This window comes from Thunnus albacares, chromosome 21 (assembly GCF_914725855.1).
Source record: "Thunnus albacares chromosome 21, fThuAlb1.1, whole genome shotgun sequence".
NCBI lineage: Eukaryota > Metazoa > Chordata > Actinopteri > Scombriformes > Scombridae > Thunnus > Thunnus albacares.
The window spans coordinates 26,878,501-26,905,783 of NC_058126.1; the positions used below are offsets into that span (position 1 = coordinate 26,878,501).

The 27,283-nt window shown below is 39.4% G+C and overlaps 2 protein-coding genes and 1 long non-coding RNA gene across 5 annotated transcripts in view; 1 reads left to right on the top strand and 2 right to left on the bottom strand.

The window, feature by feature from the left end:
* The first annotated feature begins 1,854 nt into the window (after positions 1–1,854).
* On the top strand, positions 1,855–8,224 carry LOC122972118 (CBY1-interacting BAR domain-containing protein 2-like). The gene is made up of 9 exons (XM_044338890.1): positions 1,855–2,225; positions 2,369–2,603; positions 2,680–2,748; positions 4,189–4,290; positions 5,826–5,831; positions 5,956–6,060; positions 6,164–6,277; positions 6,642–6,848; positions 7,800–8,224. Exons 1-9 carry the CDS (start codon positions 2,206–2,208, stop codon positions 7,971–7,973), a joined length of 1,032 nt encoding a protein of 343 aa, XP_044194825.1. The 5' UTR covers positions 1,855–2,205; the 3' UTR covers positions 7,974–8,224.
* LOC122972119 lies at positions 2,511–16,250 on the bottom strand. The gene is made up of 5 exons (XR_006399640.1): positions 16,117–16,250; positions 8,756–8,952; positions 7,787–7,847; positions 6,618–6,746; positions 2,511–2,720 (listed from the first exon to the last, which is right to left on the bottom strand). It is a non-coding gene; the product is annotated as an uncharacterized LOC122972119 (long non-coding RNA).
* Positions 16,251–18,698: 2,448 nt separating this feature from the next.
* The window catches only part of arhgef4 (Rho guanine nucleotide exchange factor (GEF) 4), a 138,951-nt gene continuing 130,366 nt past the window's right edge, over positions 18,699–27,283 (bottom strand). For all 3 annotated transcript variants that reach the window (XM_044339539.1, XM_044339540.1, XM_044339541.1), the window contains 8 exons: positions 26,927–27,127; positions 25,569–25,748; positions 25,146–25,378; positions 23,993–24,122; positions 23,749–23,880; positions 22,322–22,565; positions 21,449–21,526; positions 18,699–18,881 (listed from right to left, as the gene is read on the bottom strand). In XM_044339539.1, coding sequence (XP_044195474.1) covers positions 18,724–18,881; positions 21,449–21,526; positions 22,322–22,565; positions 23,749–23,880; positions 23,993–24,122; positions 25,146–25,378; positions 25,569–25,748; positions 26,927–27,127 — 1,356 coding nt within the window. In that variant the 3' untranslated portion in view covers positions 18,699–18,723. The remainder of the gene's footprint in view (positions 18,882–21,448; positions 21,527–22,321; positions 22,566–23,748; positions 23,881–23,992; positions 24,123–25,145; positions 25,379–25,568; positions 25,749–26,926; positions 27,128–27,283) is intronic.

The window sequence follows — 27,283 nt, forward strand, 5'->3', positions numbered from 1 at the left end:
ATAGCTTGGCAGGCCCAGGTGAACCATATTACACTGACAACCCTCTACTGTCAGCCAATATCCAGAGGACAGCCTCTGAGACAGTGGGAGGGGCATCACACTGACATGCAATATAAGTTATGAATATGTAACAGAAGAATAAGCAGCGCTTGTCACATTTCACTGATTTTAAATTACGGGATTCTTACTTTATTCAGCAAAGTTAGTCCCAATGAGACTTGAAGGTAAGGAGAAAAAAGATGCAGTTATGTCTCATTGGGACTAACTTGGCTGAATAAGTAAGAATTACCTTTAATTTAATGTAATTTTTGTGGCTCAGAACCATATGTGACAGACATTGATGGCAGTAACTTCATTTTAGCGATTTTATACTTAGTTTCTGACTAAAAACTGTAAAAAAATAAAAATAAAAAAAAAATCATCATAGATGTTCATATCTCTTGCGTTGAATAATAAAGTGTCTCAATATGAAACATTCATTCAGTTACATTAGGAATAAATGCACTTACAATACCTCAGCTTCATATTTAAACGATTTTAATCTTAAAGAATCATAAATTTGATTCTGTATCGACTCTGGCCTAATATGAAACATTAAAATTGTTAATAAGTATTATTCAACTGTTCCCACCGCATATCATCAATGGTATCAGTCCATTGCAGCCTGGCTGATTACACCTGTTAGCATTCACTGATTACACTAGAGATTACACTGGACTGCACTTGACTGATCATTACAAGGTAAAATCATACATCACACTCATGGTCAGGATATATACAAGTGTAAATATGTAATAGCTTAATATGTGTGAAGCAATTAGTCATTCATTTTCTCGATTCAACTGTAAAACTAGTTCTTTGTACATTTTATTTTCTAGTTGTACCAGTAACAGTATGGCACCAGGGGGAGGTATTGCTATGTTGATAACATGCATGCACTCAACTAACTTGAGTTAGTTTGATATCTGGCAGTAAAGCAGGTGATAGTTGTGTATGTGTATTGTGTTAGCTGACCTTGTGCTGTAAACAACTGTTCAACTTAGAACTATAAGAAAACACATAAAGTTTGTTGTTTCCTGATAAATGGATATCATTTTTTGTGGCTTAAATTACAATGGAGTCCAAATGTGGAAACTCATTTTCACATATTCACATAAGCCTAAATACACAACATGTGTGTCTTGCTGTTGGCCTCCTCAAAGCCCTGCTGCTTTGCAACTTAGTAATATATAGTCATGTATTGGGGCCCGACGATACATCTTTTTCTGCCATGACAGTAGGTCACATCTGAATTCCTTAGTAACCAACTTACTACCATTACCAAGCTAACCACAGCTGCTGTTGTCCCTCAGTGAGGGAGATGCAAACCTTTCACATCTATATTTCAAGCCCACAGATGGAGAGAGTGTCATACCCAAGAGACAAAGATAGATTTATGGTGATTATCGACAATTTCAGCACTGAAGTGTCCTCCATTTCTGTGAGTCACTCTGTTGTATTTCTTGTGCATAATATGCATAATAACTTACTTCTCCAAGGAAATACTTAGAATTTTTGTCTATATTGCTTCCTGCCAAATGCCTGTTTCTGGTGCACTCCTTTTGCTCTGATACATAATTTATATATAGATGGAAATGATGGTGAAAACATTACAAATGTTGGGTGACAATAAAATGCTAACCAGCCCTTAAATAGGTAAATACTTAGAAATTGGTGAGAAAATGATGAAAATGTTGGAGGTGGGGGACACTTTGACAACTAATATAAGATAATATAATATAAGATTCTATATTCACATAAATATTCTACACATAGTGATTTTAATGTAAGTTTGCTTTTTGTTATTAAAACACATAGCTCGTCACATCTGTTGTGTACATAATATGAAGAATGAAGCGACATGGTTGACAGACTGCTTTTCCTTTGTAGCTTTTTTAATGCATAACTTAATGCAATAATTATATTCTTGTGAAGGGAGAAACAGAATGACTCAGAGCATAAGTGCTCCAGGAAATCAATAGATGCTGTACTGATACTCTGCTGCCACTGTGTGGCTAACAGCATCACTTACACTTCCAACATAGGTATTACACCCATCTGTTGTTGGTGCTTCCATGGCAACGGCTCTCTGTTACCTGGTGCAGGTGAAAAGCAGCCGAGGCAAACAACAACAGAGCAGGGGAGCTGTGGAGGAGACGACATAACATGAACAGCCTCTTCTCCAGGTAGGATTTTATATTTCATTGAGGCTTCTTCACATTGAGGACAATAAGAAGTCCTGTGCTCTGTAGCTTTGGCAACAATATTCCTGACAAGCTATAAAGCTACCACCAAGTGCGCCCATATCCTGTTTCCTCTTGCTTTGTAGAGACGTCCAGGTGAAGAGCATGGAGCAGACAGTGAAACATGCTGAGAAGCACCTGGGGAAGATTTGCTCCCTGCTGGCTTCCTACACCAGGAAGACAGCCAAGCTCAGAGACAAGGCCGACCTGCTGGTGGCTCAGCTGTTTGACTTCTCCAGCACAGAGGACCCTGAGCTCCAGGTCGGCCTGAAAAACCTGGCTGAAGACCTGGCCATGGTGCAGGACTACAGGCAGGCTCAGGTTAGGGACACTGCAGTTATCCATGCATAAATGAACTGTATCTTCAAATTTGGTGGCTGTCACTTTGTTGTTGCAGGTGGAGAGACTGGAGACAAGAGTCGTTGTTCCTCTAAAAGCCTATGGAGACATTGTCAAAAATAAAAGGGTGAGTTTGGACAGATATGTTCTTCTTACTAAACACACACAGACATGGCTAAAAAAAACAAGTACAAATACCAACAAAGCCTCCAACACACTATGTTGTGTCCTTGCCCTCTTAAATGAACCATAATGAGTATTTACTGAATATTGGATTTTTGCTGTTGATGTTGATTCAGAGTTTAAAAATATCAAATAGTAATATATTGGTCAACTTAACTTTTTTTTTTTTTTTTTTTTTTTGCTGACTTCGTGGTCTCTTACTGACTTTTTTTCTTGTGTCACCATGAGGTTAATATTTTTGTTTTTTAGTGAGATGTCTCAACATTTCACTTGATGAAATTACTGCTTGATTGCCATGTCATTCATGTTCAGGATGAGCTGTAATTACTTTTGTGATTCCTTAACTTTTCATTGGCCAACATTCTAATTTGTTCAATACTTTGATTGATGACCAAATACTTCATTCCCATCAGCTTCAGCTGTACTTAGTCAGCTATGTTTGGTGATACTTAATATTAGCACGTTTAACTAAGAGGGTGAACATGGTAAACATTATACCCGCTAAACATCAGAATGTTAGCATCGTCTGTTTGAACATGTTAGCATGCTGATGTTAGCATTTAGCTTATATCAGTGCTGTGCCCACATACAAGCTCACAGAGCCACTAGCATGACTGCAGACTCTAAGGGGGATATTTAGTAAACCCTTTTTAAGGCACTGAACAGTCAAATGATGTGTTCTTATTTATTTAAGGATCCAGATTTCGGGCTGGCAAAGTGGCACAGTGGAAAATTGCGTGTTTGATCTCATCTGATGTGTATTTTAAGGTGCAAAACATGGGAGAAGGACGTTGAAATGTATTCAAGTATTTGTTGCACCCTATTCATCACCACAGACTGACCTCTACAGCAGAGAAACTGCGTCTGAAATCTAGCATCTGGGAAAAGCAGGTGTAAAATCTGTGGCATTGTTTTATCAGACACACAAAGTGGGAGAGAGACTATAGCAAAGAGAAACAAAGAATGAGAGAGATGGAGGGGGAGAGAGAGACAGGTGCAAAATAAAAGTTGCATTATATAGTAACTTTACCAGAGCTTTCTGCTCAGCACCATAACAAAGGATCTTAGATCAAGTCTTATTTAGCAGTGGGCCACATTGTAAGGATTCTGGATTGCTCTTGGTCTGGCTCCTTGCCTGGGACCAGCCTTGGGTCACCCCATCAGGAGCTTTTGCCCCAGACTACACACTTGACTATTGTGGAGGGGCTTGTCCACCCTGGCAAACCCCTCCACAAAATTCAAGTGGTGATTCTCAGAGAGGAGGTGAAAGTAAACATACTGTATATCATTTTGGGAATTTTATTAAATGACCAATGCTATCTTTTGTCTTGTCTGGAATGTGTTTTGTGTGTTGTGTAAGCTGACAGTATATCTATCATTCCAGACAGATCTGAAGAATTTCAGCACTGATCTGAACAGAGAGCTGAAGGAGCTGCAGAAACTGGAGAAACTTCGACTAAGGAACCCAGCAGATCGACAGAGCATTGTATCCTTCACATATAAACTCTTTTCACTATTGACTCTTTCCATCACCACATACTTATAAGAAGTTTGTTATTTTATTATCATTATTTTATTCATCAGAGAACGTTTAAAACTCAACAAACCACCAATGGGTCGGTCAGTACACACTCATGCTATGCAGCCAAACATTGTTCAAACTCACAGAATTTTATTTAAAATTTATCATTTAAAACACATCAGGCTGAACTTTTGAGAAAATGTGTCCAAAACATCTAGAATATTTCCACTTGATGAAGTTATAAAAACATGGTCATTTAGTGTAAACATCACATAGGTTCAATGAAGAACTGAAACAAACTGAAACAGAATATATATGACAATGTGGAATGAGATGTTTTTTTCCAAATTTAAAGCCACTTAAGGGAAAATAAAAGCAGAAAACTGTATGTTAAGGGGTTGAGGGAACACTGTAATGATACATGCTGTGGTAGAAGTACAAGTAAAAGTCCTGCATGCAAAGCCTTATTTAGGTAGAAGTTCAGAAGAAGTAGAAAAAATATACTTAAAGTATCAAAGGTAAAAGTTGAGTAATAATGCATGCAAGAGAATGATGCCTGTGAGTAATATATTATTACATATGATGTTATTAGATTGTTAATAACATCATATGTAATAACATCAATTACACTGAGTTAGAGTTAGGGTTAGAGTACCCTTACACAACACACAACACACAAAACAACGGCCAACAAGACAAAAGATAGCATTGGTCATTTAATCAAACGCCTAAAATGACATACAGTATGTTTACTTTTACCTCCTCTCTGAGAATTGTCACCTGAATATTGTGGAGAGGTTTGCATACCCCCATGACCCTAGCAGCTGTGATGTCATGTTGTATAAATGATGACATTTCTCCGGAGTAAAGGTAGAAGTTAAGTGATGTTATGGTGCTGCAAAACCGCAGGGAGTCAGGGTGTGTGGTTTGCCTGTGACTCATGTTTGTATCCTGTTTCCTATCAACAGTCAACACTGGTTTCTTTCATCTATGTTAACCAGCTTTTGGGCTTAAACATATTCAAATCTTAAGTATGACAGTGGCTGTGGCAGTTTTAAAAATAGTCCTTTGTAACATGTTTGGAAGGCACTGACAAATGATGTTGTGCTGATTAAAGCCTGACTGATTAATTGGCTAGGTACCCTAACTCCAACTTCATCAGTGTGTAAGCAGAATTTAAGCTGTTACTGTAAGCAGTCGCTGTTGTAGCTGCTGGAGGTGTAGCTAGTTTGGACAACTTTATATAGAGTTAGCTAGTTTAGTCCAGTGGCTCCCAACCAAGGGGTCGAGGCCCCTCCTAAGGGTCACCAGATGAATCTGAGGGGTGGAGAGATGATAAATGGGATGGAAAAGTCATCGTAAAGCATGAATGTTATTTACTGTTTATGGAACAGTGTAAGTTATATTACTTTCACAATATTTTGGGCATTATACATTAAAAATGTTTCCAACTTATACACACTTATACTTTAGAATATTTTCTTAACAAGATCTCTCAGTCTCAGGTATGTGAATTCTTCCATGAATTTCTTGAATATCATCACATTACTGAGCCTTCAAGCAGCACAAGCAGACTGTGAGGTAAAGCTTTGTGTCCTGTGTTGGCTGTCGATGTGTTTTGATTGACAGGCAGAGGTAAATGCCCAGAAGGCTTCCAACAATGCCCAACGCAGTTGCAGACAACTGGAGGAAACCATCACAGACTTCCAGAGACAGAAACTAGAGGATGTCAAAGTCAGTCACACACAAAAACACATACACGCACATACACACACATTCCTCAGCATTAAAGCGTCAGTGTTGAACTGACAGCAACCATTGCTTTGTTCCTTGCCAGATGATTTTCACAGACTTCATCACAGTGGAGATGCTCTTCCATGCTAAAGCACTGGAGGTCTATACACACACATACCACAACCTGGAGGCAATGAACACTCAAAGGGATCTGGAGGTAGCTTATGCTAATGACAATAATATACATATAATACAACAATATGTGATTACTGATGTAACTGTATTCTTAAAACAGTTCTACAGAATCCAGATTGTCCATCCATTAGAGGTGTATATTTGAACTTTGGACAGAGTCATGCTAGCTGTTTCCCACCATTTCCAGTCTGACAGGCATGAGATTGATATATTTTATTGATAAACAATAAAATACATGTTTTATACAGTTGGTCACAGGGTAAATTATGAAAACAGTCAGAGATCTCAGCATCCAACAATTAAATAAAAGAGAAGATATGGATAGGCTAACAGCCTGAGGATATTGTAGTCATAGGTCTCACTTCCATGATTGCTGACCTCCACAGCTGTTCAGTGGAAGGATCAAGATGTCTGACTCTCTGGCTGGGCGCCTGGAAACTCCTCTGAGCAGTCACTCTGCATCCTTTACGAACCGCTACCCCAGTCCTCCTCTGGCCTCCCCCAAAGGACAAAGTTTCAGGTCAACACTGGCCTCCACCACGAACCCTAACCTCAGACAACAACACATCCAGTACCCAGACACAGCCAGGAGGGTAAGTCCTCATGTCATTTATATGCACACGAGTATCCCGGTTTCAATTCTTATCCGGGTTTTGATCATATTCTGGATATGGCATTTACATGGAACATTAGAAATCTGGTTACTCATATGCCTGTATAGATGATTCCAACAGTATCCAGGTTTTTGATCATCTGCATCCTGTTGTGTCTTGATTCCTGAACATCTCAGCCATTAATTTCTCTACCAGCAAGGAATGTTGAGAAACCTGGATCAGGTGTTTACAGGCCACATTATCCTTGTTTCTATCCATAGACTGTATATTCTGGATGAGTGAGGTGGTATTTCATTGTAGCCGGTTTGAAGCTCCCAGTTTATGGTCGCCATCTTTTCCATTTGGACCGTCCAAATAAGGAGTGCGAGGTGTTGCCTTTCACACTCTGGAAACATGCCCCGCTACCTCGGACCCAAGCTAAAACTATCTTGGGTCACCAATCACTGCACACTTGGGCTAACATTAGTTACTTCAGCTAAATTTTTAACAGGGCAGAAATCATAATCAAGTAACATTAAACTTAGTGAAATATTGCGACAATAGTGCGACCATAATTACTTGTTACAAAAAATTGCTCACTCAGTATTTCTAGAGAGAAGTTGATACTTTTCGAATGGAAGTCAGTTGGATCAGCTAGTGGCTGTCGGTGGCAGTTTAAGGTACTTCAGTACTGGTTTCAGCCTCAAGCTGAGGTAGTTGCCACTTGTTTCTATTGGAGTACTCCAGGTAGCATATCCAGGTTTCTCAAAACTAGGATAAGGTGTTTACATGTGCAACACATAACCTGGATGCTCCAAAAACCTGATAATATCCAGTGCCAATGAGAGTGCTTGTTCCGGAGAAGAAAGATACTGCTCTGATTGAAGGTGAAGCCCTGTCACAAAACTCCATTTTTCAGTGAACCTGACAGTTCTTACCTTTTACTTTCAGTCTCGCAGCACCCTGCAACGCCAGAGAGGCATAGAGGAGGAGGAAGAGCTGGAGGAAGAAGAAGAGGATGAAGAAGAAGATGAAGAGGAAGAGATGTATGAGTCAGAGATAGAGGAGGGTCAGCGAACCAGCAGGCAGTCATATGCTGTTCAATATGCCCAGATGCGCAGATAAAAATAATAAAAGTAACAGATCATGGAGGGACACTAACAGCAATCACAGACACAACTGCAAGCACACAGTGCTGTGAAAGTGTAGAGGAAAACATTGTGTTATTATGCTTCTATTCTGAGATGAATTCTGAAATGTACTAATGATGTTAAAAAAATAAAAATGATGCTTTGTTTATACAGTATTTGACATATATTATATTTGCTTATGGCCTGTGGAGGAGCGGAGTCAGCTACAGAAATAGTAAAATAAACGTGGATGCATCAACTTAATTTGAAGTATGTTTCATTTTTTACATGAAGTCTTGTGAATTGAATGAATGTTTGCCCCATGTACTGCATATCTGACTTTAATGCAGGAGACTGAAGTTTGTGTCCTATTGCCAACCTGCTATTAGTATTTGCTTTTTTCATTATTTGTAGTCACTCTCTCTCTAATATTAACCGTAATGTAGTTGCCATGCATAAAGAGGATTTTAAAAACATTGACATTGGATATAAAAAATGCAGTAACAATGTTCTGTTTATAGTGCATTACCAGATAATGTTGCTGCTACTTTACTTAATTCAAGCAAATGGAACCCAATGGCTGTCCGTAGATAAGGGAAAAATACATCCTTCATTACCATGAACACGCACACTCCTAGTTTTTAGTAGACCCTTTACCCTAATTATATATCATGTTATAAACCCACCTCTTTATGGTTTGTAGTTACACAAATAATATATCCTTTCATCCAGATAATCTTATCAGGAGCTGATGAGCAGTGAATAGTACCAACTTACATCCCAGTGCTGCAAATGAAAGAGTTGTCAAGCCCCATCCCACTGGCCTACTTCTCAGGTGTGTTTGAAGATCTCCAGTTTGCTCCACAACATGAGCAAAGAAATGTCTTTGTCACAACAAACTGCCTATTCCTGTTATCCTCTTGTTATTCAGCTCCAGCTATCAGAATCTGGATGGTGTGGTGAGGAACTCAAGCCTGTCAAGTCTCCAGAGAGAAGGCAGATGATACAGTGTCTCAGTCAGGTATTTTGTGGGGGCTGAATCCTTGTAGATGACGTTTTGGGGGGTTTCTAATTTACATGTAATCAAAGTTGCCTTTTATGACCACTGACTGTATATAAATATGACGAAATGACAGCTCCCCAAAAGTAAAGCTAAAATATCTTGATCGCCCCCTGGTGGCTGGCTACAGTATAGGTCATAAATCCTGCCCCCTCCATGTTAGCGGATGGGACATGAGCCAAACTAAAATATCAAAGTACATGTCAAATACATTTTTCCCAAAGATGGTGTCTGTCATTTTAGATAGTTCTTATCTCGCTGACATTTGTTTAAATGCTCATTTTTCTGTTAAGTTTAATTTTAATTAGTTATTTGATGATATAAAAAAGCATGTGTGCACTGTGCAGATTCTGGCTCCAAATGACATCACACAAGCAAGATGGCAGCTCCCAGAAACTAGGACGTGGAGACGCATTGTCTGTATTTATAAACAATCAATGCTTATGACTAACAAACAGCAAATGTTGCTACTTTTTCCACAATTTGCCCTGAATGTATAATAGCATCATTTTCAACATTCAGAGCAGGGAAAATCACATTTTTATGTGTTTGGGGATTTTTAAAGACCCTCAATCTGAAATTACTCAAAATATCATTTGGTATATAAAGTGGTGTCTTTTGAGGAATCCTTCAACAAAGAGTACAGTCCACTTCAACCTTTAGCCAATGGACTGAAGTTAAGTTAGTTAATGATGTGCCTCATAGCCCTTTAGCTGTATGCAGGACAACAGGAAGTGTGTACAGTAATTTACCGTAGATTAAAGAGCACCTTTGATTTTTATTAATTTAATAAGGTGCATTAACATGCCAACAGCCTACACTGGTGGAACAACATCACGCCACCAAGCCCTTATGCCCAAACCTGCAATAAATCCATTTTCTATAGTCCAGCTCTTAGCAAATATCAACTGGCTTCTTCTAGCCTCACTAGAATCAACCAGAAAATAATACAAAACAGTGAGTGCAACGATCCACATAAATGAAATAACCTGTCACTAATGATCATTAACAGCAGCATCACCAAGGCAACACAGATATGCATAAACAATATAAACTCCACAGTGGCTGCAGCCTACACACATACATATTAAAACAGAAGGAGTCTGCTTACACACTGCGTATAAAACAACACACACACACACACAATGCGTTCTATAGCAACGTACTGATTGTTGACATTCTCCTCTGGAGAGTTGCAACCATCAGTGAGTTTGTTGTTGCTGTACAGAAGACAACAAGATGCTATAAAACAGCAACAAAATAGGCATTCTCAAGACAGTGCACTTAGCATGCTAGCTGGGTGGTGCATAATATCAGTGACTAATGAAGAAAGATGCAACCTTGACACAATAATACTAACCTCAACCCACAAAGACATTATCACATTGTTGTACATTCTTGGTTCTGTTCACCAACTGCTGGGAGGCAGAGCCTTCAGCTATCAGGCTCCTCTCTTGTGGAACCATCTACCAGATTCAGTCCAGGGTGCAGACACCCTCTCTATGTTTAAGAGTAGGCTTAAAACTTTCCTTTTTGATAAAGCTTATAGCTAGGGCTGACCAAGCTCACCTTGGTCCATCCCTTAGTTATGCTGCTATAGGCCTGGACTGCTGGGGGACTTCCATTGATGCACTGAGCTCCTCTCTCCTCTTCTCGATCTGTATGTATTCTTTTACCATTAATGCATGAGCTGGGTTCTGCTTGAGGTTTCTTCCTGTTAAAGGGGACTTTTTCCTTATCGCTGTTGCCAAGTGCTTGGTCATGGAAGAATTGTTGGGTCTCTGTAAATTAAAGAGTACGGTCTAGACCTGCTCTATATGAAAAGTGCCCTGAGATGACTTTTGTTGTGATTTGGTGCTATATAAATAAAATTGAATTGAAAATTGAATGTTTTGCAGATGACTCATGTTAGCTGAGTGCAGAGTGGCACCTTGCTGTTCATGGAGACAAGTCTTCCTGCAGCCACGCACATTAGCAGCTTCCCTTCTGCAGCTGCTGATTTGGGACCTTTCTTTTGTTTCATTCTCATGTGGTTTATATTTCATGTGATGATTATGTTCATACTCTGATGAGACTGGAAGTGTAGTGGAGTACAACACTTGAGATAAAAAACAAGTCTTAAATGATGTATTCATGTTCTAAAACACTAAACACTGAATATATATTTACCAACATGACTTTTTATATTAATTTAAAGTGTTTCTTTAATGTAAAGTATAATCAATTATCATCTGTTAAACCAACATCACTTTTTTATGTAGGACACAGTGCACTACAAGTACACACAGTGTTGTGTTAAATCAACCTAACCTCCTCAGGTAAATCTGACACTACTGAGTTATAAAGCTCTGGCATACTTTGTTTATCCATTTTACATGTCAAACTTATTTTTGTACACAGATTTCTGTTATATAAGTAATGTATTTTGTACATCCCTATACTTGAGCAAACCTAATCTTTTATGTACAACATTTACTACAGTTTTTTTTTAGAAAGCAAATGTGGCAATAAACAAACAAACACATTTCTTCACACATCACAAAATATCTCTATTTGGTCTAACAATATTGCACAACCATTGACTCTAAACTGTGAAACTGTGAGGTTTTGAACAAACTTTGGGTTTTCTTCCCTCCATAATAAACTTTTCCAGAAAAAAAAAAGAATCAGGCAAAAACCCCTCAGTGCGCATATATACAGTAGGGTCCAAAAGTCTGAGACCACATTTAAAATATCTCATATTTCACATAAACCTGGACATAATCAGAAAGTTTAGGGATTCAGAAACATTTTGATTTTTGTTTTTATTATTGATTTGATTTATTGATTGGGAGAGTGTGCAGTTTTAAACATTAAAGATGCACTGCAATGGACTTAGCTCAAAGCTAATTTGCATCCGTAGTCCCCCACAATCAAAACATACGAAAGCACAACAAATAGTACAAAGCAAAAAAACCACACAGAACACACCATACAAAAAACACAAGAAGTTATGTCATGTAAATGACGAAGAAATATTTAGGATTCTGCACTATTTCTAGGTCAGCAATCAAATTTAAGCAAATTTGTGGCACTGACCTACTGAACTCCTACAAAAGGACAGATTTCCTTGAGTTGTATCCCTTCTACTGAAGCATGCGTTCAGATGACACTCAAGTGGATTTGATCTACTCATCAGAGGCTCGTTCAAGTAACAAAATACAATTTTAAAAAAGAATGAATTCAGGACAGGGTTACAATTGATTTAGTTTGGGAGGGGAGCTGCCAAGCAGCCAAATGTTAAGATATGTGGCAACTAAGCTCAACAGTTAGGTTTCATAAAGACAGCTTTGGTTTTAGCTTGTTCATAACATGTCAGTGTGTGGAATTTCATAAATCACATACCTGGCTCACTTCAGAATGCTGGCCATCTTCCCTAGGAGACTCGTATCATTGGTGTGTCATGAACCACTTCATGTCTCCTATATGCACATCTTTTCCATTTCCATTCTCAACACCTCCCTGTTGTTCTTCTTAACATCTGAGAGAAGCTCCACTCTCACTCTAAAAGCTCTTATCAGATTTTCCAGTAGAATAAGAGGGGCAGTAGTTCACTTCAGAGCCTCTTGGTTTGCAGCGCTTGATTTGCCCTCTGGTTTGTGCTTGACCTCATGTGAGGACACCTAAACTTTCTCAGGTAGTGCTGTAGATTGCCAGTTTATTCTTCAAGCTAGTTTTCCATCCAGTATATCCAGTGAGGGAGCCTTTCTCAGTCAGACAAGGATGCTTTGAAATGAGGGCCTCTCCAACTGTTTTAAACTCTTTGTCGGTGAAATAAACTTTGTTCCAAACTATTTCTTGCACCAGGCCTTCAAGAATATTTGACTTCAGTTTAGGATCTGGAGTAAACAGCATACAGCAGAGAATGTTAGGCAAAAACTCTCAGAGTTAACATAGCAGTACAAATACACCCAGAATGTGGAGAGAAAATAGGCATGATGATACACAGGTAACCGGAGTGACAGACTACAAAGACAAATGTCTTGAAAAAATAAAAATCAGCATGTACATTATGTTATATCTTTTTGTATAGCTTCACAACCAAACTTGAAAATATTGCATGTATGTACTCACCACTTTGGTGGTAAACCAACTCTGATGATATGCCTTTTTAAGGTCACCATCTGGCTTGATCCAACCATGTAACAGGCCAGTGGATAGGTGTCAGTGATTTCACTCAGTGCCACAAGTTTTATTTCTCTAGACGGTGACACACTTAATTTAAAGGCTGTGTTCACCGTACCACCCACACAGCACTTTCGCAATGAGGAATCCCAAGGCGTTCCCATGCCAGAAGAGATATGTAATCCCCCCAGCGTGTTCTGGGTCTGCCCTGGGGTCTCCTACTAGTTGGACATACCCAGAACACCTCCAGAAGGAGGCATTCCAGGAGGCATCCTAACCAGGTGCCCAAACCACCTCAGCTGGTTGCTTTTGATGTGAAGGAGCAGCGGTTCTACTCCAAGCTACCTCTGGATGTCCGAGCTCCTCATCCTATCTCTATGGCTGACCCAAGACACTCTCCGTAGGAAACTCATTTCGGCCACTTGTATCCACAATCTCATTCTTTCAGTTATAACCCAAAGCTTGTGACCATAGGTGAGGGCTGGAACATAGATCGACTGGTAAATTGAGAGCTTTGTCTTCTGGTTCAGCTCTTTCTTTGCCACAACGGTCCAGTAAAATGCCTGCATTACTGCTGATGCTGCAGTGATCCGCTTATCAACCTCACGCTCCATCTTACCCTCACTCGTGAATAAGACCCTGAGATACTTGAACTTCTTCACTTTGGGCAACAACTCACTCCCAACCCAGAGGGTGCAGTCCACCTTTTTCTGGCAGATGTGTGTTGATATGAACAAAAAAGTCTTTTATTAACTAAATTCTTGAATGCACATAAGTGACAGCTGAATATGGACATCTCTTTTTGTGTCTGATTATCTTGTATTGAATGCAATCTACTTTGATGTACGAGTCATAATTGTCCTAATTGTGCATGGACATATAGAGTACATACATGGATAGTGGACGGTGTGTCCAAAATGTGGGTGTTTGAATTTTTAATGGATAAGTAACTCAGACCTACTTGCAACAGCTACGCTGTCGTTTGAGGACTTATGGTGACTCATGTTGCAGAGAAACATTCATGGCTGCAAGCATGTAGGCTTACTTGCTTTATGTCAGCACATATAATATATAGTAATCAGTTAATGACCACATGAGACCTCCACACGGGTATCAAAACCAAACATCACAGCATGATACAATACGGCCAAATAAAACACGGCACAGTATACTCTGCACAGTGATGTATTAAAGTATTAGCCTATATTCTATAGTTATAGTTTTATAGTTCTATATTCTATAGTTCTATAGTATTAACACAAATAGGACATGGGTAGGTAAAATAACAAAACAGCCTATAAACACACAAATGTATGAGCATTAAATCAAAAACAGAGAATGCCAGGCTGCCTACAAGGTGTTGAGTCCTCATCAACAACAGTTAAAGTTACCCATCACATACAGATGAGCACAAAAATTTCTCGGTACAATTAAGACATCTAACGCAAGAAACACGAAACAGGAAGTTGTTGTAACTCGACTTTACATTGTCCATTCTGCCCTGAATTTCTCATACTTGATAAGAGTCCAGGCCTGAACATGTCAATATTGACCCTAGTCATAGCACCACCTACTAACAGCAGGACATCAACTTTATGTGACACAAATCATCCGATTTACATTAAATTTTTGTGAGCATTCTCACTTTACTTTTAGTGCCTAAAACTTTTGCACAGTACTGTGTAGCCTATGTATATTCATGTCAGTTTCCCTCTGGTAAATGTATTTGCTGCATTAATATTTGATTTATGTAGTAGTAGTATTGCCTATGGGCCTAAATGACACATGGCATGACACAAAATTTAGAGCTGTGTCAGCTGACCTCGAGTAGTGATAGCATGGCTCCCCCTCACTCCAACGCACGTGAGGTGTGAGGGCCCATTTATCACTGCTGGGGTGTTCAGATTTACAGAGCCAGCCCCAACATTCTGTTTATATGATGAGAAAATCATTTTCTTTTCCAATGTTTTTCCCTACATTGCAACCTGCTGCTGTAATTAATTAAAGCGAAGCAAACTTACAGCAGCAACTGAGCTGAATTAGACAGATTCTGGCACACCCACATTAGCACATTATAGCAGTCTTAACATATTGCCTCACTCATGAAATGTAGGGCTATTGTTGTGTCATAAAACACATCATCTTCCCCTTTCTCTGTAAGGTTGATGTTATATTTCATTAGTATCGTCCTTTTTTCAAAAGGTTAATGTGTGCAGACTATGGATGTGGATGTGGCACATGAAGCCAAAAAAGTTTGAGTATAAAATGACCAGATCTTCCACACAGCTTCCACATGATCTTTGGTGTTATGCGGTCCATAAAGCAAGCACACTAGTGTTTCATTTACCCCCCCTTCCAACCGCATGCACACCAGAGACCGAGCCGGTTCACTACCAGTTTAGCCCTCTGCTAACTTGAAAGGGAATAAACCAGTTCAATCATGCGGCTCTTATAGACTTTCCAAATGTGATTGGACCAAATGGATCAAATTCTGATAGTGAAACGAGTCATTTCACGGGGGTTGTGATGCTCAAAAAACTGTATCCACTGTTTTACAGCTGCTCCTTTTCCCAAAATTGTGTGTGTGATACCTTTAGCTTATCCCTCTCCCCACACTTGTTAGGTTGTTTAGTACGTTTTAAGCCACTACCCTTCAATGCGGATTTGAAAAGAGCAGTTATTCTAAAAATTTTCCAACTCCAAAACACATGCCGTGCACACAGGGTGTTAATACACAGAAAAAGATATTTAAGGACTGCTAACATTAGCATAGCTAGTGAATGATAGTCAGCACTAGCATTAAGATTGACTGCTTTGCATGATATTTCTGGCAAATAAAAACCTAAACCTTTTACACATTGAATGTAAACAGACTACCTCTAACTGTGACTGACATTTGATAGGTTTCACTTACCTTCAACATGTAGAGCACTGTCCAATTTCACAGTAAATCTTCCAAACCAAGGGTAAAGATGGCGGAGTGTGTAATTCCACAGCAACAGTTTTCTGTCTGGAGACTTGATACTCCTATTAATTACCTCTAATCTGACTCTGAATAAAATCTCAAATGATTATTGAGTGAATTTACATGTACACTAGTATCCCTGTATTGGGTCTTATCCTGGTTTTGATCATTTTCTGGATATGACATTTACATGGAACATTAGAAACCTGGTTATTCATCTCCCTGTTCACATGATTCCAACAGTATTCAGGTTTCTGATCATCTGTGTCCAGTTGTTTCTTGACTCCTCAGCGTCTTGGCCTCTGTGTTCTATACCAGTAAAGAAAGTTCAGAAACCTGGATCAGGTGTTTACATGCAACAGTATCCTGGTTTCTATTGGAGTACTCCAGGTAGCATATCCAGGTTTCTCAAAACTAGGAAAAGGTGTTTACATATGCAACACATAACCAGGATACTCCAAAAACCTGATCATAACCAGGATACTAGTGAGGATGTAAACACACTCAACACACTCATTTTTCCTATAGTCATGAAATCTCATGAAAAGACCAAAAGCTACCATGAATTGATCTACTAACAAGTAATGTGTGTGTATCAAAGCCTGATACATCTTATTTCTCTGTGCCACCGAGCTCCATTGTTGTCCAAAAACTATTAAAAACACATCAGTGAGCCACACTGTTGCACTGGGTGACATTACCATGAAGACACACACTATAGTTTATTTAGACTCAATCCCACACACACCATCCTGCTGCCACAACTACTCACTATAGCAGCAGATGTGGATTAATCCACCGTTGAAAATGGTCCCCAGCAAATGCACCATTTCCTCCTGTTCCTCCTAACATTTGTTAAAAACTACAGAGATCAGCAATTAAGGAAATAACTGAGCCATTTTTAAAATTGAAACTATATATTTGTGAGCTTTTTGCAGTAGGAATCAATGGGCTTGGGGCTGAGAGCCACAGATAGGGTAGAGAAGTCAGAAAGTATCGAGAAACAACCTAACACATTGTTGGTTCGGTGCAGTCCCTTAGTTGCATCCTGTGTTAAACCTGCCGCTGAACTGTTGACAGAGCAGCATTCTATTGAGCTGTCTACTTGAAATAAAATGATAAAACAATAATCACCCCAACTGATGGCTGTATTTGTCAGCTTAGGAATGTTTAATATTCCATATCCTCAGAAGCTAAAACATTTGAACATAAAGGTAAAAGGAGTACATTTCACTGAATGCACTTACAGAGCGATACCACTGGGCTGCATTGATCTGAAATGAGATTACTGGAGACCAGATACACAGAGCATGAATACTGGATATCAGAAGTACAGGTAGATAAAAGAATGTGTGTGTGTGTGTGTGTGTGTGTGTGTGTGTGTGTGTGTGTGTGTGTGTGTGTGTGTGTGTGTGTGTGTGTGTGTGTGTGTGTGTGTGTGTGCATGTGTGTGTGTGTGTGTTCATGATGTTGTCAGCCTGGTAGCACAATGAAACCTCAGTTCCTGAATCTGGTTAAATATAGCAGGGTTCTTCAGAGATAAAAAAATAGTCTTCACAGTATTTTTTCATCACATCCATGCATGTCATTGTAAGTCATCCATGACACACTTCAAATGGCACTTCAAAAAAAAAAAAAAAAGAAAAAAAAGAAAAAGGAAAAGAACAAGTTGTTTACTTTCATTGACATGGTAGGTATAAGCAGGAGTCGAGGATCAGACTCGAGGAATGTGTGTTGCCGGAGTGCGTGGGTTGCTGCTGTTTGTTTGGAAGAATAAAGATCCTAATCTGCAATGAGTTGAATCTTCTTTGGGCTGCATTTGATGTCTTTTTATCAAGTGTTTGCACAATACCACAAATGCACCAGAGATATACAGAGAACCAAATCCTGGCGGATGGAGATCACAAAACACTTAAAACCCAGCTGAAATGATCCTAAAATGATTCATCTGCACAGAGAAAAGCACAAGAAACTTAACCCCCCACCACACCCTCCCCTCCCCTCCCCGAATTTTCCCTTTTTTTCATAAGCAGACACAGAACAAACAAATATAAAAACAAATCATCTGGCACTGTGAACAGTTGGCATCTGTCAAATCATAAAACAACAGAACAGTGGAAATAAACGACACGGTCTTGTCGACAGGCAACGTCTTTCACAGAGGCAGCACAGTCAGGAGTCCCACGGTCACTTGCAGCAGTACAGTAGTAGTATTAGTACCAGTCGGCGCTTGATTGAAGGTGTAGTAGTAGTAAGTTAAGCTAGAGTCCACTCTCTCTGTTTGACTCAGTGTCTCCAGGAGACCATTCTCAAGTCTGATTGTTAACCAACCTATAAAGTGCTTTCAAAAAATAACCTCCTCCTCATCATAATCATCCTCATCTATACAATAAATCAGTATATCAATTAATGTTACAAGTAGGAAAGAAAAGAGAGGAAGAATTAAAAAGGGTCTATTCAGGCACGAGCAGAGAGCTCTTCTCTTCCGCCTCCTCTGTTCCTTCTCTCCACAGCTTTTCTCTTCCCTTCTGTTTTTTTTTTTTGTGTGTGTTTTTTTTACTTCTTGAAGGGTGTCAGTCTGCCGATGTTGTGCCAGAAGGTGGAGGTTTTGCGCTTAGGCTCAGCCAACATGAAGACCTGCTGCTGGGGCAAAGCAGTGGGGAGGGAGGGGTGTTTCTGTCGCAGGAGGAAGTCATAGTAGGGTCTGGTCACCGCTGATGAAGAGGAGATAAACAGAGAATATTATTACTAATAACATTCTTATGAGACTTCAGGCACAGCTGCATTCATGATAGTTTTCAGGTGTGTATTTATTAACAGTCTCTGAGAAGGAAATTGGTTGTAAAAGACCGACTTACCACTCTGCTGCTCTCACTTCCTCTTTTTAACACAAAATACTGTTTTCATTGAGTAATTATTTCCAACTGCTTCTATTTTGCTGGGGGGGAAGTTTCAATGAAATGCAACTATTTCTGCTGATGTGGGAGGGAGGGTTGCTTTCTTTTAGCTGCTGGAATGCTTTTAATGTGAAACAGGAAAGATGAAGTTTTGAGCTTCACTGACATAAACCAACAACAACAAAAAACTACAGCAAAGTAGAATTCACTGGAATTAATTATCGAATGAAAACAGTATTTGTGTTCAAAAGAGAATGTGAGAGCAGCAGATTGGTGAGTATGACTCATGATACTCTGCTGCACTGAGGGAATTAGTGCAGTGGAAATAATTTATCAAGAATTTATCAAGACAACAAATAAATAAGTAATAACATTACGAGTACTAAAAGCAGTGTGCATATAGTACATTAAGAGCCTTTTAACACCTGAAAGTCTGAACCAATGTTCATGTTTTTGTTACATTGTATACATTCGCACCAAAGAACTTTACATGAAATACCTACATCCTGTCATCATCACCTATGTGGGCTGCGTCTCCCTATACTTGACTTGATTGGTTTGTAGACGGGCGTTCGTCTGATGTAGACATGTTGTCAATTCGGTGGGTAGCCCTCTATCACAGTTTGAATCATTTTGTTGCCACTATAATAATATTATTATGGCATTACTTCATCTTCACGTGTCCTCTCATATCCTCTCTCTCTCATCTTCCCCAAAAATACCATAGCATTTTTATGAGTTTTTTCTAGCTGACTTTTAATAACTTCATCGGACCATATTTCCATTAAAAACTTGGTCTTCTCCTCTCCCCATATGCTACTGCAGCTTATTTTTCCTTTTTCCCGGTTCTGACGATAGCCTGCTGGAACTTCCTGTGATTGGTCCGAACCATCCAAAAAATATTTTCACACTAGAAATGAACTGAACCATGGTTCAGTTTGATCCGGACCGAAACCACCTCCTTTCGTCAGACCAAGTTTCAGCTGTTTGGTCCGGACCGTGGTCTGGTGGAGGTTTTAATTTTGGTTCAGATCAAACTGAAAAGTCTGAAAGTCCAGACCAAATGAGGTAGTTGTGAAAGGGCCCTAAAATAGAATCACACCAGAAAACAAGGATGCTTCTTACAAAAGAATAGTAAAAAAAAAAAACAAAACCAAACAAACAAAATGTATCACATAAAATATTTTTTTTTCCTTTCAATTTTTAAATCCAATTACTTCTGCTCTGCAGTTTTATGTTTGCTGTTAAGCTTCTATCAGTGAAACGTAACACTTCCTGCAGATGTCTGACGTTAAAAACCAGAAAAGGGGAGGATTATTTCTCTTGAGCTGCTGAAATGCTTCAGTCTGATAATCACACTGAATTGCCATTTTGTTTTCACTTCATTATTCTGTCTGACACTGTGTTGTTGGCCCGTTTCTGTTTAGTCCTGCATCTGTACTGCCTCTGTTGTTTTCAGTCAGCACAAGAACTGCTGGGAAAAACTGAATGCCAACTGAATTCATATGAGTGCAGAAAAGTTATTATTTCTATAAACTGACATACAACAACCTGTATAGCTGCATTAGTTTTATCCTGGCACAGGAAGATGATGCCCTCATACAAAAACTACACCACATCATCATCATCATTTCATTTCATTTTAGATCAGCTTCTCTGAGTTTCTCTTTTTAACAGAAATACTCTTTTGACTCACCGCTTATTTCCAATCGCTTCTCCTTTGCAGTGTTTTCTATCACTTTTAAGCTACTGTCAGTGAAACTCAACACTTCCTGCAGATGCCTCATATTGAAAGTCTACTGGGAAAGAGGAGCATGATTTCCTTTCAGCTGCCGGAGTGCTTTTAATCGTAAATATCAGTGGAAGGAGTGTTGACAGTGATGGAAAAAACAGCAAAGTAGAAGCAGTTAGAACTAGAGAGTGAGTGTCATAAAAAAATGATATTTCATTTTAAAGATGATCTCTTCCTTGCTGAGAGTGTGTAGGAAGCTTCATAAATAACTCTGCTGTCCTGCTCTAAAGGAGGAGGAGTATTTTTAGTCATAGTAGACCCTTTACTGTGATTCCTAGATGCTTGTAGAATACAGGTCCTGGCGACATACAAATTCAATAAAAAGTGCCGCTGTATGCATTATAGATCAGTCCTCATGCATCATACATAGTTGGGTGGTCCAGGCAGAAAAGGAGGACATCTTAAATCTGGTATAACACTGAGACTTTAGATGATCTGAGGGTTATTATATTCCCTGACATGGGAAAATAAAACATATGATACAATACAATAAAGAGGAAGACTCAGGTACAGGTGTTTAATGCTTCATCTGCAACTACTCAAGTCTGTGCAATCCAATGATTTGCCACTCTCTGAATTCTTGGGTGCATACCTTTGGGTTTCCCAGCTGGATGGCTTTTACAGGCATTCAGCATGGCCTGTTTCTTCTGGACCTCTGTGAGTGAGAAGCCTGAGAAGCAAAAAAGAAATATTTTTTTCTTAAACATGGAATCAGTTAGAAATCTGTCATCTGTGGTGATATTTGTCTTAGGGAATTAATTCAAAAACAAGGTTAACATATGATATGAATGATAAATAATAATTTATCAATGTCCTGGTGGTAATATGACATTGTGGCCTTTAGTTTCACAGCAGTAAATTGGCAGTAACAGAGGATAATGCTGTGGTTTTGTGTGCTCTCCAATCAGTGCTGGGTGTGTTAAACCTGATGTAGGTGTGTCATGAATATTCCACCTACTCTTCACAGTTATCTGCAGAGACTCTAGAAAGAACAAACCATATAATTTTAGAGACTGTTTAGCGCTGACTGCCACAGTCTGATAATACAGAACAACAGCACTCAGGACAGAAGCCTGGCCATGTGTAATGAAGGGAGATGAGGTGGAATCACTGATTTTCTGCTTGTCTATTCTTTGGATCAGCATCATAGAAATCCACTGCTGGCAGTCCTACATTTCCTACCACACCGCCAAGTAAGCATGTTTAAGTATTAATGCAGATGTAGTCGAGGGAGCAGAAAAGAGGGTGGAGATCTCATAGTAGTTTATAGAACCAGCTTGGTGGTTTTAAGGGGGGGGGGCGAGGCTGAGAGGTTAGAGACAACTTCAGCTGTAGTATCTTGAAGATCACAGGCTCCAGAAATGTGTGCTGTGACATGCATGTGGGCTTTCACGGTGTTTTTTCATCACTTAACCAAAAAGGGCAAACTATCAAAGCAGTCTTTTTCTGCATAAAGTATTCTGACCTGTCTCGCGGTCATGCTGGACCTGCCTCCTCTCGTCAGCGAAGGCTCTGAGCCAGCGCTGTTTCTGCTCGGGCTTCTTGGCACACAGGAGGTGGACCTCGTCACCGGCTAGTGACCGCAGCTTCAGGGTGTTTTTCACGCTGATGTTGAACTCCTTCTCTTTGCCGTCCTCCACATCTATCACCTCCATGTGGTCCATGTCCATCCGACCCTTGTAGTACAGCATGTCCCGACGCAGCAGGTCCTGTAACGATGAAGGTGGTGGATACACCCATATTAAACACCTGACTGCTTTCAGGTGCTGCAACAATCAACATCGACTGATTGACAGACAATTGATCATGTTAATAATAAATTATCATATGATAAAATATAAAGTTTGGGATCGTAGGCTGGATTACTGACCAGGAACCTGTTTCCCTTGAATGATAAAGTGTTTCCAAAGTTTTGATTGGTACTGTAAAGAGGCTAAGATCATCTCACCCTTACTGTGTGGCAGTTAGTTTGTTGAAATTTGATTGCTTTCTTCCTGAGTTTTACATCAGGTTTTCTTTCAGTTATTTGTTTTCCCTCAATAGATTTATGCGTCACCACAAGCTATGACTGATTGCTGACTAATACACAGTGCACAAAGTTTTGAAGACATGGAGGGATCTTTGGGTTCATTGTTGCTAGTGTGTTAATTCAGCCCTGGCCATTGTGGCTGCTAGTTAAACTAAGACATATTGAAAAAGTGCAGGAGTCCAGGCATGTGTTTATTGGGATACCCAAGCAGATATATAGTACCAGTCACAAGCTTGGACACACTTTCTCATTCATTTGAATGGAAGTGTGTCCAAACCTTTAAAATGAATGTAAAGGTTTGGTACTGTAATGGTACTGTAAAATGAATGTGTTTCATCTGTTTCAGCTCTGAGGTCATGCTGAGGTTTGTTTCATGTCTGCCCAGGTAGCCTAACAAAAGGAATATTTGAGCTACATGCTGTTATACAAAAAAGTAATTTTAGTTCACCACTATGGGCTCTCGTAACTTGTATTCTGTCATTATTTTCACCTTTTTTTGCATAAATGTGGGCACGAATAAAGTCTACATTGATACAAATGTGCGCCTTGCTGCTGTTGGGTGTTCATGTAACTGTGGTTGATTAGCAGTAAATGCTCTGTCTCTCTCCCAACATAGCCACCTTTGTTCATATCTCACAAATGACCTTGTGGCCCCCTCAAAAAGTATTTTGCACACACCTTGAGGGCCCCACCCATCAACTGAGAAATACTACCTTAAACAAGCCTGGGAGGAGTCCAACTGTCTTATTTAAATTAATCAAATATCCACAGTTAAATACTTCAGGGTCTTCCTCCATTGGAGGATGGAGGAAGAGGGCTTCTCCCATCCAGTTATCAGTAAATTGTGTAAAATGCTGAGGTACCTTTTTGCAGTACACCATCTGATGGTCAAAGAGGAAAAACATTCTCTGTTGACTCTTGGCCTGAGGCTGGGACAGTTTGGTCAACTCCCCCGAGAAGATGAGATCAGAGCTCCTGCTGAGCACGTCTTCACCCTGCACACACACACACACACACCGCTGTTACTTGTTATTCAACCCTGTTGCTCTTGTACTGGATGTTACGAACTGAGAAACCGTTTTAGAATAAATATGCCTAGTGCCACACCTCCCAGTCCTCTATGGAGCTCTGCCATTGGGCGATCTTGTCGATGTTCTCAAGGCGCCGTTTCCTCTCGTTGATGAGCCTGGCCACATTCTTCATGGCATTTAAGGCAGCCTCCACATCTTTGTAGTCCCTAAAGGTCAGACAGAGGTATGCAGTTGGTCTAAAGCTGACATTTGAAAGACATTTTGACTTACTATACCTACTTGACTGGCAGGAGAAGTTCAGTTGCTACTAATAACTGAACTAAAGCTAAATGGAATACAGGCATCACTGGTTTTATTATTTATACCTGTTATTTTCTCTGTGTCTTCTGTGAAAAATGCCTATAAAAGTACATTCAACAATCCAACAAACACTTTCAGTGTAGTAACACACTGTAATGAAAGCAGCCTAATAATCTAAACTTCACTTCAACACCAAAATCCATGATACTAATCCTTTATGCTACAACATAAATATGTATATATTATGACTATAATAAGGTCATATTTTGTACCCAAGTTGCTTATATATTATGATAATGGAAGCATCAGGAAGCACAGGAGAGGTTGACCTCTTAAAAACAGAATTTGAACCAACATAAGATTTTTTGTGATACCATAAGATAATTTATTAATGAATGATATATTGATGGAATTTCCCAAATCAAACATAATAAAAGTAGAAAAGTGTTTCCAGATTTTGATTTATTACTTCACTGGAGTACTCCTCCATGAGCCCAGGAATGTATTATTATATTATTATGTAATAATCAGCATTTGGCAAGTAGCTATGCTGGTTATTTTTATTATTATTATGACACATCATAGGTGCTAATTGTATGTTTATAGACAGCAAAACTGTAAATACTTTGAAATATGTGGGCATATACAATGTTTTATATTCGAATATTGAATTATTGAATTCAAACATATCCTCTGAAGTTATATATTCATATTTAGACAAGGTCTACATTACAAAAAATAAATCTTAACTCAAGGTGCACTTTCTTTCTAAAATCTAGAATTTTACACTCAACATTATTGATATCAACTGCATTCATCCATGCTGACCATGATACAGCTAGCTACCTCTAGAGAAAAGAATGAAAATGATCAGCACATGGGTACACCAACTCCCCCCTGCATGAGCAGCTAGAAGAGTTTGCAGTCACCTGTGCTGTGGATTGGTGTATTTAAGCAGCTCAGCCAGCTGCAGTGGGTACTTGCAGATCTTCTGAACTGGGGTGAGCAGGAAGCCATCCAAAGAAATGTCAATCATCTTCTGGAGGAGTCGGCACGCCTCAAAGAAGAACACGTACTTGTTGACCTTCATGAGCTTGGAGAGCTGGACGCAGGCGTTGGGATGGTTGTTGCAATACTCAGAATAGATCTGGAAATCTGTTTGCTACATGTCACAACCAGACATACGAATTGTTATATGCAATTGTTTGGGTAGATTATTCAACCAAGAGTTAAATGTGTGCAATCACAACAATGTATGGTAACACTAACACCCCTGACATCTTCATAAAAAGCACTACTGTAAAATTCCTCCTGTGGATTCAACTTCTTCTGACTTTTAAGACTCTGCTTACATGTTCAAGGAAGCAGCAGCCGATCTCACTGAGGTGCGGCTGCTCCTTGTTGAACTTCTTCTCCAGGCCTTTTAGGAACTTCCTCTGGAACCGGTAGATATCTTCAATGTTGCCAAAGATGGTACGAAGCTGCTCCTCATTGAACATGTCCGTCCTCTTGCGGCACTGTTTGATGTAACCCTGAGAGAAATTCAGGCAGGGTCAGAACCTGCTGCACAAACACTGACTTCTAAGTTTTATTTAGTTTTCTGATTTTTGTAGACAATAGGCAAGAGCATGACAGAACATGACAAATATGCAGATTTTAATAACAATAACAGTACAATGACAGATATGGGGAGGAGACAATGTCCATTATTCTTCCTAAATGAAATCATATATTCTATATGTCCATTACCACAGCTTTCTTGTTGTTGATTGTGTATGTCTTTAAATGTTGCTACAATCTATTTTGAGCAGTGTCATTTTGTTGGCTACTAGCTCAATTGCCAGTAAGTCCATTTCACATTCACTCTTTCAGTTATCCATATCATATTCCGTAACAGTCTTTGTCCAGTTAACTGCTAGAAATGCAGATGTAAGGCACTGTTTGTTTACTTTTGCTTTATATTCTTTTCAAGTTAACATGTAGCTGGACAGAGGAGAATCTGTCCAATTAACCTGAATGCCAGTAGATCTTTCCAGAATCTTTTGACATCAGGGCAAAGTCATATTGAGTGCATGAGTATGCCAACATCAGCCATGCCAGCACATTTCTCATACAGTCTGGTTCATTTTCTTTAATCTACATGGTGTTAGACAAGCTCCATGTACAGATTTGAGTTGCATTATACATCTTACATCTTACACTGAAACTGACTTCTGCATAAACTACCCAATAAGCTGTCCCCAACAAGATGTCCTTCTGGCAGGTCCATTATTTTATACATAACTTGAGGAGTTAGAGTTTACTTACCAAAGGAAGAAAGGAGGCTGTGTTTAAAACAATTAGTGTATTTACATTTAGTTAAAAACCTAAATTGGAAGAGATATAACTAGCCCTCTGTTAGTTATCTGGGATGTTTGGTAGACAGTATGTAGGGGGAGCATGGCAATGAAAAGAGACAGAGAACAACAGAACCAATGTTTTGAATTGTAAAGTTAATTTTTTTGATATTGATATTGGCATTTCTGTGTCTTACTAGTGTAAGTAGAACAGTGGTTTGAGACCTGTCAGCCAATCAGAAAAGAGTATTCTCTGTGGCCATGGTACAGGAGTGGGTTTAATAGAAGTAGTGCATAATAATAATAATAATGAGTACATTCTGTATTTTAGAGAGCAGTGAGTTGCAGTTTTATGTGTATCTTAACAACCAGACCTCGCAGATGTCTTTCAGGTGTTTGATGTAGTCTCTCTCTGTGCTCATAATCTCATTGATGACGTTGGTCCTCATCTGTTCCTTGCAGGGTAAACCAGGTCCCAAGAGCAAGCCTAGGCCTGTCCGGTCCTCCTCTCCAGCCTGCGGCTCCTCCAGGTGAGCTAGATACTCCTCCATGGGCTCATCCTGGTTTACACGCAACTGACAAGGACAAGGACAAGTGTAACATTCATTGTCTGACACAGCTTCACTCCAACAATCAATCCTACACCTCTTATTAATTCTCTCCACAAAAATCTAATGTTAAAGGCAGTTCCTTTTTTGTAATAACCTCTGGCATATAGCTGTGCCAGTGAT